This window comes from Notolabrus celidotus, chromosome 2 (assembly GCF_009762535.1).
Source record: "Notolabrus celidotus isolate fNotCel1 chromosome 2, fNotCel1.pri, whole genome shotgun sequence".
Taxonomy (NCBI): domain Eukaryota; kingdom Metazoa; phylum Chordata; class Actinopteri; order Labriformes; family Labridae; genus Notolabrus; species Notolabrus celidotus.
This window is the reverse complement of record NC_048273.1, coordinates 16,047,507-16,067,450: the sequence shown is the minus strand read 5'-3', so window position 1 is coordinate 16,067,450 and position 19,944 is coordinate 16,047,507. Positions and strand designations below refer to the sequence as shown.

Here is a 19,944-nt window from a genome sequence, read left to right as displayed (position 1 = left end):
ATCAGCCAAGAGAGCAGGTTAAACACAGTGTTATAGCACGGCCCGCATTCTTTAAGTCACATGATATCACAGTCACATTTTTCTGGACATAGGAAGTTGGTGTATATGCAGCTGTGAAGTAAAGGCACGAGTGTGTGTGACTAAGTGTGTGTGTGTGTGTCTCTCTGACCGTGTGTGAACTGGGAGGTGAATCATTGACCCCTGGCAAGTGATGAGAGTTCACATCAACTAGGGTGACCCCTCAATTTCACCAACCTCCCCACCCCCTCCTATTTACTTCCCCTTTATCTGGCTCCCTTCACTCTCCCATCCTGTTCTTCTTCTTTTAGCCGTGACTTCCCTGAACACTGAGGTAAAGACGATCTCACTGTCATCAGAAGGCAGTAAGAGCTCGTCAGCGTGTCTAGAATCACTTCCACTGACGGAAAATAAAAAATGCTGAGGAAGAAAAATGTTGATTCTACTTAAAGGCCTGCAGTGTGGCTGCATCAAAGCTGCTGAAACACAACATGTCTGGGAAAAAAAGCTGAAAGGATCATGAAAAATATCCATATATATCCACCAGACATCTTTAGGAGATATTCTCTCCAGTCCAAGAAATGAGTGGTGCTTATGGCCTTATTTTCCTCCTTCATGTTTTGGTGCTTGGACTGTTGATGCAAAAATACACCACAAATCATAGCTGTAGGCCAACTCAGGCACAAAAACAAGAACAGTTCTTCCTTGTGATGTACTTGTGGTGGTTGTGGCTTTCACTCAGAAAAGGCTCAGTGGCTTAACTTCTAACTTTTATTACGTAAACTCAATACAAGATATGAGCCGTTCTCAGAGAAGGTTAAACTGACACTCTTAAATAGCTGCTATTATAGTCCCCCATTTTGACATATTTATACTACAACAATTATGAATATTTTGCTTTTAGAATAGTTTGTTGCTCATTGCACGCTAATAAAGCTGCCACTGCGTTGCTGTTGGACCGTAAAGGCACAGCATAACTGCAAAGAAACCAAGAATGATCAAATTCTTTGAGAAGAGAAGTTTTCAAACAGTAACTCTCAACGCCCAGAAAACATTGATAATAACAGAGAATCAAAAGTGCTTCAATGATGTAACTGAATAATATAAGCTCATTAACAATAGATAACATCAGCACAGCAATGCACCAGTTTGATGCTGTCCTGATGTGCATAAATATTAGGATGCCACCACTCTCTGATCAGGGTAAATCTTTAAAGACAGACATGAAAGACTGAGTGTCCCAAGAGACAGCTGTTCTGTTACTCCTGTACACTGTGGGCTTCCCTCCACATGCTCTCACATCCAGATGTCTCTCTCATTCCCCTGGGAGCAACATTCATTACACAAACAATTTCCAGACCTTCCGAATGGTGTCGAGATATCTGTGACAACATAAAGGGGCTGCTAGATTTAGTCTTCAAAGAGTGTTTTTTATTTGCTTCCTTATAAACCCACATTATCACCCCCCACCCTTTGAAAAGTGAGACAGTGGTTTTTAGGCACATGGCGTTTCTAGCACAGTGGTTTGACAATGAGAGTATCTTCCAGGGGAGAAAAAAACATCACATGATAAATGATGCATATAGAGTGTGACTCAGTGAAGCTTAAAAAGCCTCACTCTCCAGTTAGAGTCTAATTTGAAACGGTTTGGTCTACAAAAACAAAGGCCTGGTACTTGTTTGGCATTCTTTCGAGCAGCATATGTACAGTGTCCCACATGTTGAAAACTTGCGACACATGTCTCCTTCTGTGCTGGTTTTATGCTGTCACAACAATCCTGATAATAGACGAAAGCTATCAGCCGGTTCAAGGGCAAAGTCACCGAGTCAGACCAGAGTTCAGCTTTGCAGAGCAAAATCACATCAAGCTGTCATTCAGCTAAGTACAGGCACAGCGCTGACCGGGGCGCGTCTTACACACTCCTTCCACCACATAGCGCAAGTTTGTTTATCAGTAGAAATCCTCCATACCGCAAGGCAGTTCCATGCATTTCTGTCTGAACCTCACGGCCATCCCAGACCAATAAATTGCGTTTCTGTCTCAAACAGTTTAGCAAGAGACGCGCGACAAGCGCCATAAATTACATAAGCGCAATTAAAGTGCCAACCTCTGACCTTGCCTGACCGGCACAACCACGATCACCTGACTTTTGCATTGGCCGCAGCTTTCGTTTCATTTGGCACAGCTGCAAAACGATTATCACCAAAGAGAGCCGCATAACAACCGGATTCACAACTAGGAGTCGTTTGTTACAGTCGGCGGCTGTTTCGCGCACAGCTCGCAGACTGAGGAGAAGAAGACGCCATGAAACAAACGCACTCTCCTCTAAGTCAAAACAAGACGCATTAACCTCGTGAGAAACACAGCGGACCGACTGCGCTCTAAATCAATCGTTCAGGTGTACTTACTCAGGTGTAAATAAGGATCATTACTGTCCATACTGTACGAGTTGTTGCGTCGATTTCCTACAGTCGGTGCTGCTCCGCATCCCAGCGCATTCCTCTCCCAGCCCGACTCAACTCTGCAAGGCGGCTCTACACGGGGGCCCAGCGAGGGGGGGCGGCAAAACAGGGCTTCTCCCAATGACAACAGTGGTCGATATCAAGCTCCAACACGATCGTGACGAAATCTCTCCTGCAATGACACCGTGTTGCATTTGCACAGCGAAATGTTATTTACAGAGACAACGGAAATAAGAAAAACAGATAGTGTGTGTGTGTGTGTGTGTGTGTGTGTGTGTGTGTGTGTGTGTACGACATGCATGCATGCATGCATGCAGCTTCCTATATGTTCTTAACATACCCTCACTATACTAACACAACTCCAGCATTCAAGTCTGTAGAAACTGAACAGCACTGGGAAAGGTTTTAATCAAATGATATCATAGTGGATGAGTCTAATTTCATTCCGATTATTTAGAGCAATTTATGTGCTTATACATATATCTAAGTAGCATAGACTGTGGTGACCTACTTTTACCATTTAGGCTATAGCATATTGTTTGCAATTAATGTGAGTTAAATGCAATTCCACTGAGAGAAAAAAATGAGCTTTCACCACATAAATATTCGTGTTTTTACCTATTGGCTCTAATTAAAACTCTGCAGTGTCAATACTCTCCATTTCACTTTATTTTTAAATACCTTTCAGTTTTCTACACTGTTTTTAATCTCCTGCAGACTTTCACTGAGGGGACATACCCACTGTTTACCTATTTGCTAGAGCTAGTCATGGTCTGGGTACCCCCCGGAGTCCCCCCACACCCCTCTTCAGTGTGCGGGGTCATGTAGGGGTGAGGCTCCCGGTACCTCAGGAGGTTATGCAGGAGTCAAGCCGCACTGGGGCATTCACAGTCCTGATCTGCGGAGCGGGCAGACGCTCCGTCAACGCCGGCCCGCTGACCACTCAGCAGGGCCATCGGGCTGCCCCACTAATGGGACAGGCACCCCCGGCTCTACCGTCCTTGTAACAGCGACCCATAAAAGAACACAGGAGGATGCTAACCAAGATGAATGGCATTTTTTTCTAGGCTCATTCTACACTAATCAGAGCTTTTCATTTGTTATGGCCTCGCGCCAGCCCCTCCACCGCAGCCTCCATTAGAGCCGGATAACGTATAAATTCATTAAAGTCAAAGAGGGACATTAAAATGGCCATTTGTCAGATCTCTCTTTGTGTGTCCCTAATGGTGGCACATGGTTCAAGGCATTGAGATGATTTTGGAGGGGCTTTTTTTTCTCTCTGTAGTGCATTAGGAGAGGAACGTGGGAACTGAGGAAACGTGTGTTTTCACTTTTCAGGAATGATGGCTTCGAGGAAATCTAAAGTCCAAACTATTGAGTGTTTATTTGTCTTATTTAAAAAGCTGTCTTAAAGATATCAGGGCAATTACCTATTATATTGGCTTTTTTTTTTTTTAAATACTTTTTTTGTAATTAGGTGTTTTGTTTTGGTGACCAATACATCTGTCATTTCAGAAAACCCCACCCTTCCACCTCCCCACACATACAAACTCACAGTCACAGAAGCAACCTACTGCACTAATTCTTTTATATTCATACCAACGTTCCCACCAATGTCCTAAAGCCTAATCCCAAACCAAACCCTACAAACCTGGCCCACCTGATAGCAAGTTTAGTCACAGTGCAGCCAAAAGAACATCATGAAAAAGGAGCACAAAAAAGGCATATTCTGACACAGGCACCCACACTTTCTTAAAACTCCTCTCTATGTTTTTTTCTTTTTTTGGCCTCCTTCCTCGGTTTCTCTCGCCGTCCTCCTCTGGCTTTAGCATGGAGGTTCTGGCTGCGTCGTCATGGGAGATGGCTCTCTCCATCTGCCTCTGCTGTCATTAGCCAATCTCCATCTCGCTTTATCAGAGGGGACCCCCAAACATCCCCCCACCATTCCACCCTCCGAGACCCTCTTCAGCGTTCTGACAACCCCTGCCCCCTGCTCCATACACAGGCCTGAGATGATAAGTGTTCTCGCTCTTTGTGTCAGCCAGGATAAGACAATGCCACACAGCACTACAGAACATCATCCATCTCATAGGTCATCAATCTGGGACACAAAAGATGAAATGTGGCCCGAACTCCCTTTTGCAAAGAGGTTTCTTTTCGCTTAGAAGAAGCTTGTCCTCCACCTCTCTTGCTGCTTTTCACTGCTAGGTTAGTGGTTCACCAACAAATTCTTTAGCCCTGTGTAGCTTCATGGGAGAAAAGAAGTAAACATAGGTTAACTATTTGAAATATTATACATATAAAAGTAATTAATTTAAAGTAATTAAATTATGATATTATTATAATTGTGCAAAAAAAGTACACTTTCCAACATTATTTCAGCTTCCATGGTGAAGCTCTGTTTAAGTTCCTCTGGATCACCTGATTGAAACAGTCTAACTGAAACTGACTCACTAACAGGCCACTGCCAAATTTACTTGGACTTTTGTGCTAGTAAATACTAATTATTAGCTCTGTGTCACTTAAAGAGCATTATCTACCTTTTGTTAGTCCTCTTTTGTGCCTAATTAGGTTTACATTGTCTCAGCATGAGCGTGAGCCTTCTTGTCTTTGGTCTTTGTCTGTGACAGCAGTGTCTTGTTCAGAGGTTTTGTTTGATTTACATATGATAAAAAAAACAAATCACCTCCAAAAAACAAGAAAAAACAAAATATTAAGTTAGAAGATAAAACACAAATCACATAAAAAATCTAAATGATGCATGACACTGATGTGCCATGACTTTTTTGTTCATTGGTGAGTTTCAGGCACTCTGCAATGACATAGAGTTATAAGTACTTGAAGCTGTATAGCTTCAAACCAGTTCCAAACTGTGCTATGTTTGTGTAGGTAACAGCATGCTAACACTATATTCAGGAATGTGAGAATGTGTGGGCCAAAGCAGAATTGTGTTCATGATAACTAAACTCTAGTGAATTGTAGTGTGCTGTTTAATCTTGTCTCATCTCTTTTAAGTGGAGGTAAACTCTTATCAACTACAGCCATCATGGCTACAGATAACAAGAGGGAACTAGCACTGCAGCCAGATTTTGTTTAAATACCAATACCATCCCGTTACCACTAACTTGTGGTGTTCTTGTTTATTTCTTTTGGGAGTATGCAGAGCTCAGTAACTTTATACTGCCTACCAATTTGTTAAATTGAACCATTTCACCTAAACAACCTCTCTTTAATAGTTTATCTTTGAAATTATACACATTTGTATGCAGTCTTCATCAGGAAATTCTGCCCAATAAGTATACATAAATTAACACCATGATGTTTTATATTTAATATAACTAACTTATCATTGTATTTTATAAAAAATATACTGGTCAAACTAAGATTATAATAGTTGTGCATTATTACCCTTCTTTTTTAGGCTGCACTTACACATGAAAAATTAATCTTGGTTATTAGATAGATCTTCTGATATTTAGGGAAATAGTTAAACAAACTGTAAAAGACAGACCTCATACTCCAGAGAAATGACAAGATTTATTATGGCAGTTTTTAAAGTACTAGTAACACGACAAAGCCATGTCTCCAAGTTTCCATGTTATCCAAATGTTGTGTTAAACCCGTCTACCATCATATCAGGTTAACTTGTTAATCTGCTGTCCTTGTCTCCGTCTGAGGGACTTTACACACAATCAATATGATGAGCTCTGATCAGTCCACAGCCTAAACACACTGTCTATCCCATTACCCCACCACTCTAATCAGACAGGGCTGGAGTATCACTATTAGGTCACGTGATACAGGCTTTTATTTTGAAAAATGTGTTACACCTTGTGATACAAGGCACCCTTTGATTTTTAACCAGATGCACAGTCACTTTAGAGCTAAAAAGCACATAAACAATATTCTGGACTAGATATTTTACATTAGTTGATTAGGTTTTATGTTGTAGGAGGTGTACAGACTCTAGGCAGATGGTTGACCTCAGTTTTGGTCTTTAACCTGCTGTAATAAGTTAATACAGACCGGGGGTTTGTTCTTTTAATATGAAGCTGAACCAATCAAGCAGGGAATCAACCAGACCACCTCAGGTTAATCTCACTGAGACCTGAAATGCCCATGAGGGATTAAGCCCAGCTACTGATTTTAGGCACACAATGTCTGTTAATGCTGTGCCTGTGCCATTTAAAAATCACAAACAAAGTCTGAGAATGTCCCATGTAAGAGAAGCTTTATTCTGTGACAGGGTTAACATGGCCGTACATGACATTTGGATACTACGACACCTGTTCACGGATTGATTGTATAGTGAAACATTTTTGGAATAGCTTCTTTCTGAAGGTGTACGATGTCGTCAGTGTGTTTGCCCACAATATATTCTAGTTTCAGTTCTGTCTAGTTTTCATTTTCTGTCTTTCATTTGTTTACTACTTTTTACTCATGCACCCTCAAACAGAACTGGGCTTATGATGAATAACCACATTTCTACTCTATGCAGGCATCAGCATTAATTAGGCTCTGTTAAGGCTTAAAGGGGGTTCAAAGCCAGATGATTATACACCCTGTCGTGACACTAAAGCACAATACACACCAGCATTGACAGGTCAGTGCCACATAAGCCCTATGGAAGCATCTATCCATCTAATAATCACCAACGATCTGATCTCTGTTATGGCTGGCACTGTCCTCAGAACCATCTGTCCTTTGAGCTCCTCACGGACCGAAGATTGTGCTGAAAGTTATGACAGTCAGACTATGTTCACAAGGCTGTCTAATGTAAAAAAAGAACAAAAAAAGCAATGGTAAAAGAAAAGAAGATAATATGTGGATATGTCTCCTATGAATAATTCAATACACAAGTTGTTCAACCTCAGCAATGTGGTTTTCTGACAATTACCAAAATATGCTGAAAAAAATGCAAAAGAGGTCACAATCAGAGGAAAGTCTTTTTTGGTCAGATAAAGTATGCCATTAAGACAATTAACACTTATTTCATCCTAAAACCATTTCCCAGGTGGTCTGATGTCAATCTGCCTTCATTAATGTGGATCTTACTCTCATGTGATTACCATGTTGCCTTTATTAAATGTGACATTAGATTGCAAATGGCCCAAGACTTCTAAATGTCCTTGACCTTAAATCAACCAGGGGTATAAACAACACTCCTTGAGTTGGGATTAAAATCTCTGTTACAAAATCAAAAAGGAGAGTTTTAAACCTGATGTTGTGCTAACTGGATAAAGAATAGTCAAATCTCACGATCTTCAGCAGTGACCTGAACTTAAAAGTGTATACCACAGAAAAAGCTGCACAGTGAATGCCTCTCTGCACTTCTGGATTGAGCATCCTGTGTTTTCTAATCCGGTGATATGTTTGAATTTTAACTTGGCATCCTTCATCTTCTTCTAAACTATCTTTTTATACTCTATGTTCTAATCCAGCTAGCAATTTTGTGTTCCAAAAACATTCTATAAATGTTACTGAGAATGTTACTGTAATGTTTTCAGCAGGAAGTTTCCTTCATGTTCACAGAATGTTCGTGGATAACATCCTCTAAAAACATTCATAAAATCTTAAGTGACAACAGTACCCTAATGTTCTTGAAAAGTTTTCAGCGGGTACTTTTCTTTATGTTCTTAGATTGAGTACTCTAAAAACGTTCAATAATCTGTGACCCAGAGAATGTAATCAAAACATCCTTAGAATTTTAAAGATAAAACATTTTGTCTTTGTTCTAATGAAATATCACCGGAATGTTCTTAAATAAAACACTGTGATCAGAAACATCCTGAAAACATGTTTTACATGTTGCTTGAGAATGTTGCTTCTTTGTTATCAAGTAGCATTATAGCAACATTTAATAGAAAACATTCAATAATCTGTTACCTAAAGAATATTATCAAAACATCATCTGAATGTTTAAGACAAAATTTTCTTCTTTCAATTATAGTTAACAAAAAAGGAACATTATTTAAATTGATAAACATCCTTAAGATGTTCTTTGAATGTTACACTCAAAACTGTATCTGTTACCTAAAATATATTCTCAAGACATCCTCTTAATGTTAAAGACAAAATGTTCTTTCAATAATACTTAACAATAAAGGAACATTATTTAAATCCATAAACATATTCTTTGAATACAACACTCAGAACCTTGTCTTGAAACATAATCAGAACTTATAGGGAATGTTAGCCAATGTGGTGAGAACATTCCCTGTTAGATGTGAAGCTTTAATCTGCTTCTCCAGTACAGGCCTATAGGCCTGTTGGGGGTGGCAGTAGCTCAGCCCATAGGGACCTGGCTTGGGAACCGAAGGGTCGCCGGCTTGAGTCCCAGTATGGACGAACCTTGGCAAGTGGACTGGTGGCTGGAGAGGTGCTGGTTCACTTGCCTGGGCACTGTCGAGGTGGCCTTGAGCAAGGAACTGAATCCCCAACTGCTTGGGGTGCGCTGGTTGATGGCAGTATCCTAACTCTGACATCTCTCCTTAAGTGAATGTCCACTGCATGTGTGTGTGCACGATTGTATGTATATATACCAAAAACTGTGCGTGTAGCATGACCGAAAAACTACACAATTGAAAAAAAAATAATTTTAATAAAGTACGTTTCTTTCTTTCTTTCTTTCTTTCTTTCTTTCTTTCTTTCTTTCTTTCTTTCTTTCTTTCTTTCTATCACCTGTAGATTGAGCCGGGTACCTTGCCTGAATGCCACAATGCCTGAGATATGGTATCAATACTGCTCATGTGCCACCTTATTCAAAACATTTCTTCGACTTTTTCCCTTTCTGTCATGAACTCAATGACTTCTAAAGAAAGGTCAACTTAGTGGTTTCTTTCCATACACTGGTGTCCGCAGTACTATCCTGCCGCCTTGTGGCCTCATTAGGCAGCGCTAGTGTGGTGTTAATTTCTAAACCCCTACTTTGTTCGCGTTTTAACCTTTGGTCCCTCGCCGGCACCCGTAGATGTGAAGTAAAGTCAGACGTGTATTACTCCTGAAACAGGAAGTGTCATTCGAACAAGCTGAAACATGAGAAGTTCTACGTTCCATTGCTTGATCACGTTTTTATTGTTAGAGACGGTCTACTAATGAGTTTAAAGGAGGATGTCATCCGACTTAACGTTAGACTTCGATCCTCGTCCACAGTTTCCTGTGATGGAGACGGGCAGCATCTCTTTCGACCAGGGGAGAGAATGGGGTAAGACAAATCCTCTGTGTAGAAGGTTTCACTCAGGGACACAAAGTGAGCCAGAACGTTAGATAGCTACTTCATATCTATACATATTCTGAGATACATTTTGTGTCATTGTTTTGGTTTCAGATAGACTCACACCTACGCTCTAAGTGTACATGTGTTTGAATACACCTAAGGTAGTGAGCATTGCTAGCGTTAGCTGTGTGTGATGTGCTGAGATGATGTAACCTGCTCCTCCTGGATGTAAATAATGAGCAGCTGTGCTCAGAAGATAATTGGGTTGTTGTTATAGATCAGGGGTTCCCAAAGTGTGGGTCGGGATCCCCTAGGGGTCGTGAGACACAAATGAGGGGTCGTGCGATGTCATCCAGAATGTTTTTTAAAAAGTAATTTAAGTATTATTTATTTATTTTTGTTTATTTACCTTGTTTTCTTATGTGTATCTTCCTTTTTGTTTGCACTGTTTATTGTTATTATTTATTTATTTACTCTTGCTCTTATTCTTTTTATTTGTATCTATTTACTTTTTCTTCTCCTTGTTGGTTTTATATTACATATATCATTTGTTAACTTGTGGTGAACAAAAAAATACTTAAAAAAAATGCAATAAATAAAGCGGAATGACAAAAGTTATCTAAAAATAGTACCCATTTACAGTACAAAATGTTGACAAAAATAGTAGCTAACCTTGAAATAAAACCTGAAAATAGAAAATATAATGAGTTTTCTGCCTTTCTTTGTTGCCAGATGACTCCTAAGTTTAGGGTTAGTGAACAGTTAATTATCAAAAGCATCAGTAGCAGGAGGTTAAAAAGGCATCCAAAACCAAATCATTATAATAATAGATAAACACAATCAAAATCAAAATAAATAAATAAAATAAAATAAAAATAAAAATAAAGGGGGGGTGAACTAGTTCAGTGGGCAAGCAAGAAGCCGGGTCAACCAAAACAAAGGGCTACAATACCACAACCACCACCACTAACACCACCAACAATAATAATAGTATTAAGAGTAATAATAATAATAATAATTATAATAATAATATTATTTATAGATTGATTTGATAAAAATTAAAAATAAATAAATAAACCAATAAGAAAAAAAATCTTATAACTAAATAGTAAATAATCATAGTCATGATAATACTAAAGGTGATAATATCCATAGAAGTAATAATAATTCTTAGTATCATTTAAATATTAACCTTAACCATCATCATCTCTGCCTCTTCCCTTCACCTGGAAGTCCCTCCACTTCTCCAAGTTCCCCAACATCAGTAATGATGATTTTTTGAGACATGAAGATTATTTTGCACATTTTTTGTTTACCTTGTTTCACTTTCTTTTAAATGTATTTGGTTGTAGTGTCTGCAAGTAATAATAATAATAATAATAATAATAATAATAATAATAATAATAATAATAATAAAGTATAATTGTTAAAAACATATGTAAAGTTTTATGAATTTGTCATTTTTATATAATTTATTTAAAGAAATTCCATAAGTAATCGTCTAATTGGAAAATAAAACATGTTTATTTACGGTGGCCCTGAGAGCTCACAGCACTGCAACTTAAGAAAACATGCAAAAAAGACAAAACACAAGCCAGGTAAGAAAACATCTTCATCAATTTGACAACACATGTGCAGCATTTAGAAAACACGCTGCAAAGACCACAACACAACACACATTAGAAAAATGCGCTGCAAAAACCACAACACAACAGAAGTGTTTCCAGAGGACACTTAAAAGTGATGCACAAGTCTGGACTGTGGTATAGGGTGAATCATGTGATCACAATGTTAAAATAAATCAAAAACACTTACTTTTTTAACTCATTTTCCAACACCACTGACGGTAAGATAACCTTAATAGCACTTTGACTGAAAATCTGCTTCTACAACAAGCTTTTCCGGACGTGCGCATCACTTTTAAGTGTCCTCCGGAAACACTTCCGTTGTGTTGCAGGCTATTTGCATCCTGTTTTTCTAATGTGTGTTGTGTTGTGGTCTTTGCAGCGTGTTTTCTAAATGCTGCACATGTTGTCAAATTGATGAAGATGTTTTCTTACTTGGCTTGTGTTTTGTCTTTTTGCATGTGTTTTCTTAAGTTGCAGTGCTGTGAGCTCTCAGGGCCACCGTAGTTATTGGTATTAAAGACGCTCATTAAAAGAATCTGCAGCGCATTTAGATTATGCAATACTCGATTTCCACCTCTGCTTTAAACTGCAGCTACACAAAGACGACACCAAGCTAACCTTTCTCATGGTAATATCAGAATCCTGACTTCCCTAAAACTTAGCAGCCGTGTATAAAAAGATCTTTAGGGATGAAATGTAAAAGTCGCAGAGATTAACAAAATGGTAAATTCATGACAACACATTCTTATCTGGTCATGATTTTGTTTTATGTAATTTTCCCTTTTTTTTAGCTTATGTCAATTTATCATTGTGTTTTTCGTTTCTTTTCGTGCAAAATCTATTTTAATTAATTAATTAATTTATTTATTGTCTGCTTGAACCAATTCATTATTGTAATTTTATATCTGGAACTAACAATCAAAAAGTGTCCAAAGTAGGCAAAATATTTATTAAGTATAATGTTGCATAACTATGTAGTTAAAGTGAATGTGTTTACAGTCGCTTTTCACATTTGTCCGTTAGCTTTAAAATCTTAAAGCTATTCTGCCTGCATTCTGGTGGACTTGTTGTGATAATGTGAAATGCTGTACATGCATTCCTCTGTTCCATTTATTCAGTTGGATAACCAGAGACATGATTAGGCTGTGACTTACACTGGGTAATGAACTGAAACCAGCTAATGTTTTGTTCTTGTTCCTACGCAGACATAAGCCTGTTTGATGAACTAGAACAGCTTGGAGATGCAGACGAGCTGCTTGAGGCCCTGGAGAATGCTGCATATGTGAGTAACTCATCTTCTCAATATGCAAATGGGAGTCATCAACTGGAAGTGTTAGTTTCAAAATAGAGTGAAAAACAGGAACCATGGCAGCTAAAACATGCAATGCAAAACATTTGTAAAATGTGAGCTGGAGACACAGGTGCATCATTAGCTACTGTAGTAGGACAATGTTAAGGAAACGTGACATGAGAAGATGAGAAGAACATTGTACTGCACATTTATTGTGTCGGGGTAAGGCATACTGCAGACAGTAACAGGAATGACAGTTTTTTGTACGCCTGCAGTTTCAACCCTTACTGTATATGTCTTAACAACTCGGCAGAAGTTTATTCTTAGAAAAAAAGTATCACAGTATGTGCACACTGCTTGGGCTGTTAATCAGAACACTAGCCTTTCTCCAATCTGCAATAAGATCAGGTTCATTGTTTAAAACCATAGACTTTATAATTAATGGACGTAGTATCCTTGACGTCACCCTTCTGTTTCTGAAGCGCTTTTTTTGAAGTCAATCATCGACGGGAGCCATATTGGAATTCAACCCAACTTCTGTTGAGCTAGTGTGAGGTAAAGAGGTGGGCTATGAGCCTCGCTAACAGCTATAGTGTTCATGCCTGTCAATCAAGTCAGTCATATCCTTAAATGGGCACAACTCGCAATCTTAATACCTTCTGAACTGTCACGTTAGAAAAAATTCACCCCCCGTACAGTGTGTGCCGATAGAGAAATTAGCTATTCAAACCTAAACCATCTTTTAAACCAGGCTGTAAACATGTTTATTAAAGCTGTAAAGATCGTCTTATTTGAATTGCTCTGTATATGGTTTCCGGTGTTTCTGCAGCCAACCTCAAGGGGACGGTCAGTGAACTGCAGTTTATAACACTTCCGCATGGGCTTCATATTTTTAGACTGGAGATTGCCGCTTGTTTAAAACATGTTTTTTTTTTTGTTTCTCAGACAAACGTGGGGCCAGACCTGGACTTTGATATCGACATACCGCTGTGGTATGAAGTGGAAACAAGCAGCACCTGCACAGGTACAGAAACACAAAATTATTCAACTACTGATTGTATCCCTATCTAGTTAATCTAGTCACTACTTTCATGATGAGTCATTCACTTTACAAATGTCAAAAACTGTGAAAATGTTTCCAGGGATGTATTTAATTTGCTTCTTTGTCCATCCAAAGCCCAAATACTCCTTATTTGATAGAAATGACAAAGATAAGCAGCGTATCCTAACTTCAAAGAGGATTTTTTCCTTTAATGACTGGAATAGTTAGAAAATTACATGAAAATTCATCTTATTTTGGTACATTGTTTGACTGAAATACATACGTAGTTGTTACAGGTAAGGTGACGACGTCTGACTCAACATCCCTCCCATATTCCAGCATGGTGAAATCTGTTCTTACAATAGATGGTCTTATTTTAAAGTTATACACCTTTTTATAATGTTAATTCTTCCTACATGTCTTGAAAATGTAGAAAATAATGACAGTATAACTTGGATGACTTGCATGTGTTTCGCTTAATGATTGATTTGCAAACCCAACAAAGTGTGTATTTATGGGATTCAGTAGTAAATGAGTAGAGGATATAAAAAGGGTACGCGTGTTAAGTTCATGTGCTGTAATCCACTGGGGTAGTAAATCCAATCGGATGCTTGATAAGCCTTCATATGTAACACATTTGTCTTTGTCCTTGTGTGTCCAGATGGTGAGGTGAGCGTGGACTCTCTGTCACCTGCTCACACTCTGAGCTCTGTCCCCTCTTCTTCCTCTGTGGAAGCACTGTCCCCGTACTCCTTGATCGTAAGTCTTTGTTTTTTAAGTCTTTGTCCTTCTCTGTTTTTTGTCATTTGAGTGCTATTTCCATTGCAAATTCTACCTGGGTTGTCGGTTGTGAAGATTTGCATATGTGCCCTTCTTTTCATCCAGATGGTGTCCAAACATTGACAGCTGGAACTAGAGACACACATACACACTTGAGACTCCTATCAACAAAAGCCTTAAACACCTTGTCTCACTAATAATTTGCTGCCCATCTGAGTTGGGTTCCCGCCCCCTCGTTAAATAAAAGGTGCTGACAACTTCAGCCGTATTAGCATAATTTAGCGGGCAGATGTTTTCGCTCTGTGTCAAAATAAAAACCTGGGTTACATCTTTGTCTGGCCCGATCACCATCTGCAGATGTTTGTTTGCTTACTGAATCACCTCAAATAAACCCAAGGGCACATTTGTGATCCAGAGACTTTGGACGTTGACAAGGACTTTTATTTATTTGATGTGCGTGATGTCACAAAAACACTCTACAGTAATACATAGAGTATGAGCTCCTTTTTTTTGTCAGAAAGGGCTCTCACTTTTTTTCTACTGTAGTTTATGATCAATGCAATTTCAGGCAAGCAGCAATATCCCATAGTACTGTGCATTGTTTAACAGTTTCTTTGTTTTCCTATGCAGGATGAGGCCCTGTCTCCACAGTCACAGCTCTCTCCTGTTTCAGTCTGCTCAGAGTCCAGTGGTATTTCTGTAAACGCTCCCCCAGCTAAAAAAGCTCCAAAGAGGACCAGCCAGACCACACGAGGTGAGGCTTTTTTTCACCCTTATCTATATTTGCACACTTTGTCCCAAAAGCAGGGGAATTTCTGCAGCACACTCTGGAGTTCTGAGATTAGGCCGGCGATAGAAATAGCTACATAAGTGGTCTCTCTCTAGAAAGGAGTTTCTTAAACAAGTTTAGGCTTCCTTGTATGTGTAAAAATATCCCTGCTTGAGTCTCACGTCAACCTGTCTTAAAAAAATTGCAATTTTTGTTTCCTTGTTTCCCCGCTCCTCTCTCACACATATACCAGCCAAACAAGCTCAGCCAACCAAAAGGCAGATTCAGATTGGCCCGAAGGTTTCCATCCAGCCAAAACCGCTGATTACAGCTGTGCCGCTGGCTCATGCAGCAGCTCCCCTGCAGGCCAAGACAATCATCATCCAGCCCCTGCAGACCACCGCGCTGCCTCTGGTCAAACCAACTCCCATCAACATCCAACCAGCACCCCCTGCAGGTCAGAGCTCACACTGCAACATGACCAGACTAATTTCCTCATGCCACACTTTATTGCATCAGAGCAGTGGAGCAGTGAATCTAATAACAAGTACTTCATTCTCTACCTCACTTATTTTTTGATTTGCTTATGTAAAGTGACGAAACGATGTATGCATGAATGTAATGTCTGCAATTTACCACCATCTACTTGGCCAGCAGATGGGGCTCTTACCACAGTTTTAACTTCTCCAATCCCCTCTTTTCCAATCTACTGTGCCTGATAGTTAATAGATACATAGAGAACGAGTTACATCCAGTTACCTGTATCCAAGAACTGTCCAGGTTTGGGCAATGTAGGGAATCAGGCATCATTAATATTCAGTAAAGACTGTTTGTTTTATAACCCACTGATAAACCAAACAGTATCAACATGCTGCAGAGGTATAGCCTTTTCACTTGCCTGTTGTGCCAGTCTGGTCGTCTCTGTGTTTAACATCAGCTTTACCAAGTCCAATGTTGGTTTGTTGGACCTAAGTGGGTGGAGTATCTGACCTCTGTTGCCTTGAATTTGACCTTGGCTCTCCTTTCTGTGTGTCTGGTGGACAGATGCCTTGAGCCGAGACGTCTAAGTGTGGGTCCTCCGATTGAAGTGACGTCAGTATTAGTTAGTGTTGTAGGTCTTTTTGGTTTAGTGTCACATCAGTTGTTTGGTTTGGTCTGAGGAGTGAGCCCTGTGCATCAAACTGTTGGCCGAAAGAAACTACAGATGTGTCCACATTTAATAGAGTCTGACTCTGGCAGTCATGAAATTTGAAAGAAAAGGCAAGCTGACAGGTAATTTGTGGCTTCTAATTTCTTTTGACTTCCATCCCCATGAATTCCTCTGACCAATGCAAAGGTTTGGCACAAATCACCTCTGTGGTACCGCACATTCATTAGCATGACTGGCTAACCCTTCAACGAAATGAGCACTGACAGATTGTTTAGTATTAGTGGTGAAACGTGTTGGGTCATTTTGAGGGATGGTTCCTGGCACAGTCTTACTCTGAAGAGGTGGGCCACCCTGCATTAGCAGGACATTCATAAACATGGACAGTATTTTGAGGATTTGCTGGTGTCTTTCATCTAGCTCATGATCCATTTTGAGTGTGGGTGCACGTGCATGTTAATGTGTGCTCATGCAGTTAAAAGTCAGACGCCCTGTGGAATGTGGAAGTTTAAAGACCACAGGTTGGGATGGTAAACATCTTCTCCACCTGTACTCTAAAAAAAAAAAGAGTCCTGTTAAAGACAAGGGGTTAACATAGGTCACCAAAGGTAAGGGTTCAACGACCTGGACCGTACATCTGCAGCAGGAGGCTCTTCAGCAGCAGGCCGATGCTGCTTACTTTTATATTTGTGTCAGATGGCACAGTTAAAGCTCGATACAAACATTAACACAAACAAAACAAATTGACAGACACGTAATCACAGTTTTAGAAGCGCCAGCAGGCTTAGTGTTAATTAATGTTAATCACACAGTCCAAAAATGATTACAGTACAGCTCTGAGACCTGTAATTTTAAAATCTGTATGTCTCTCTCTCTCAGGACGTCCCATAGTGCTGTCTCAGCCCAGCCAGGTGCTGCAGATCCAGACACCACAGACCATCACAAGCAATGTGGTCACCTTGCCAATGCTCAGCCAGGAGAGTCAGGTCTCTGTTGCTGCTCCTTCAGTGGTCTCTCTCACTCTTCGATCCCCCTCCTCGGATGATGACGTGAGTCCTGCCTGCACTCTTAACACACAACTCCCCCCTATTCAGTTAAACTGCTCTGAGGTACGAATACAAAAAGCCTAGATTAGGTAAGTCATGCGCAATACAAAAACGTGCTCGGAGAATTATGTAACCAATAGAACTGGCAGTCTTTAAAACTGTTTGTGCTCTTAATTTGCTGGAGTAGACACAATTTTTGAGATGAGTATGATATGCAGAAACACTTGCCCTCCCCTGTTGCTTTTGGCTGAATTACTCATTCTGTTTCTTTTTGGCTGGCAGGTAATCTTCCCCCTCCAACCTTCAGTGCATTTACTTATTATGTGTTTTATTACAGTTAATTGCACACACACAAAAGTGCTACCTTTTAAACGTCTCTCTATATACATTGTCGAACACCCCAGTAAGCTGTGAGCAGCTTCCCTGTGTGAAGAACAGGAGTCTAAAATATGCTCAGACCACTCATGTTGCACCCAGCATGGTCTGGAGGGGACTCCATCTGTTTTTATTTGGTTACTTGTTTAACAAGTGGGCGGTTGTTTACTGTCAGTAAATACACGTACTTGAAGTTAAGTAGTCCAATGTTTCCAGACCCAATTTGTCTTAATGGGTACCTGATTGCACAAACAAAATGTCAAACACAAGATTTGTAAAACATCTTGCCCGCGCAAAAATGGGTTTAAAATAAACACCACTGTCATTTGTCCACTAATTTTTCCTCTCATCTGTTGAACATTTTCCGTCATGCTTCATAAATGTCATCCTCTTGAAGTTTTTGAATAAAAACAGAGTATTTATTAGATGAGGTTCCTTAATGGGATTATTTGGATGGCAGCATTTATAAGCAGAAACAATCAGTGATTTACATAAAGCACTGTTTAAGTCAAAATGTTGCTTTGAATTGAATTATTTGAAGCAAGAGAAACCTTTACAAAGCTGTGGGAACAGAGGTGATGTGCTGCACTTTATTAGTTTCATTGAACAAAAGGCAGGAACATTTCGAATAAGCTGCAGCTGTCGGATGAATGTTTTACAGAGACCTGTTAAGACACGATTACAGCATTGAAGATTGCTTTAAAAAAAAACATCAATAACTTTCCCAAAGTATTGCTATAGTTTAAACTTATCTGTGGACCAGGTTTGTCTTAAACGCTTGTTGGTGCGTGAGAACTTGCTGTTGTGATTTTGCACGCAGCTCATAAGTAGCAGCTTGGGTGTGCACACACTCGCCCATTAGGTCACTTCAACACTGTGGTTGCCATGTTCACACCAACTCTGGATCCAGTCCAACATAAACTGTCTCATCCTAACCTTTTTATAGTATTTGTTTTAGTTTCACAAACCATTAACTTTTAATATCTGTGTAAAATATGATGATAAAGTGTTGAGAGAAACTTTTTTTGTTTATGACACTGAATGTAATTTTCCACTCTGAAGAAAAGTAATTACACCGTGTGGACCCTGTCAGCATGTACAGGTACTGGTTGCTTCTATCCTGAGGTGAATAAATCATGTTTTTGATGAAGTGATTATTTGTAACTCTTGTTCTCATAAAAGAGACACATCTGTTTGGTCTTTGTCTGAATGATTTACATTATGTAACTGTAGTTCAGACAGTGTAAACGGTGGATTTTGCTCCCCATGTGGATGAAACAGGGTGGGTCGCTTTTGTGTGTTGCATTCAGAGGTGATGTCAGGACAGCTGCGGTAAACAGAAGACACATGCACAAACACACAAATCCAACTCAAACTCTGCTCATTTCCAGTACAACACGCTCATCTCTTTCAGATCTGTGTAATGGCAGGAGAGTATCGAGTTTGGAGGGATTATCATAAGATACTTAAATTGCTTTAGGGACTTCACCAGAGATTTAAAGTTCATAAAAAACTCTCTTAAAGAAGGTTTTGTGAGTGGTGTAGGCTTGTGGTCTCTCAATAAACGCTCCCCATCTTTTGTGCGTGCTTTCTCCTTTTGAGTGGGAGAGTCTGATGTTCTTCTATAAAGACCTGGGGCCAGTTTGTCGGCCTGTGTTTCTCATTCGCTTTTTTTTGTTGCTTGAACAAACTGTAAAAGCCTCCACTGCAAAGTCAGAGATGTCGTGACTTTCCTCAACTTTGCTGTTGTTTCAGGCATCGGCCCCCAGCACAACAGTTCCCAGTGGCTTGCTGCTTTTTGAACTTTTAGCGAGTTGAGAAACATGTTCTCAATCGTTCTCCTCATCTGTTTTGTCTTGTTCGTAGGAGCAAGACTTCCATATTTAAAGTGTTTCCCATGTGCGGCTGATCTCACACTGACGTGGCAGGGAGGTCGCAGAAATGCATCGTGTTTGTTGGGAAGCTTTTTTATTTTTTATTGGGACGAAACATGTGTGTCACATTAGTGGGATGTTCTTCAAATCATCTGTGGTGAGGCTGTGAAGACAGAAGAAAGTTGATCCAGTTAATAGCTGTCATCATCATACAGTCATATAATCACTGCAGGAACCTTCAAAATGTCACTTATGACTCAATTGCCACATTGTTCTGTTTTAACAATCTACTCATC

The 19,944-nt window shown here is 39.7% G+C and overlaps 2 protein-coding genes across 3 annotated transcripts in view; one reads left to right on the top strand and one right to left on the bottom strand.

The window, feature by feature from the left end:
* Positions 1-2,567, bottom strand: part of rxrgb (retinoid X receptor, gamma b) — a 31,864-nt gene extending 29,297 nt beyond the window's left edge. The window contains exon 1 of one of the 2 annotated variants that reach the window (XM_034700044.1): positions 2,427-2,567. In XM_034700044.1, the coding sequence (XP_034555935.1) occupies positions 2,427-2,457 (31 nt within the window). In that variant the 5' untranslated portion in view covers positions 2,458-2,567. The remainder of the gene's footprint in view (positions 1-2,426) is intronic. The other variant, XM_034700053.1, reaches the window with a different exon arrangement.
* Positions 2,568-9,448: 6,881 nt separating this feature from the next.
* The window catches only part of atf6 (activating transcription factor 6), a 39,603-nt gene continuing 29,107 nt past the window's right edge, over positions 9,449-19,944 (top strand). Inside the window, exons 1-7 of the mRNA XM_034710747.1 lie at positions 9,449-9,684; positions 12,530-12,606; positions 13,561-13,639; positions 14,319-14,416; positions 15,068-15,191; positions 15,460-15,663; positions 17,233-17,402. Coding sequence (XP_034566638.1) covers positions 9,591-9,684; positions 12,530-12,606; positions 13,561-13,639; positions 14,319-14,416; positions 15,068-15,191; positions 15,460-15,663; positions 17,233-17,402 — 846 coding nt within the window. The 5' untranslated portion in view covers positions 9,449-9,590. The remainder of the gene's footprint in view (positions 9,685-12,529; positions 12,607-13,560; positions 13,640-14,318; positions 14,417-15,067; positions 15,192-15,459; positions 15,664-17,232; positions 17,403-19,944) is intronic.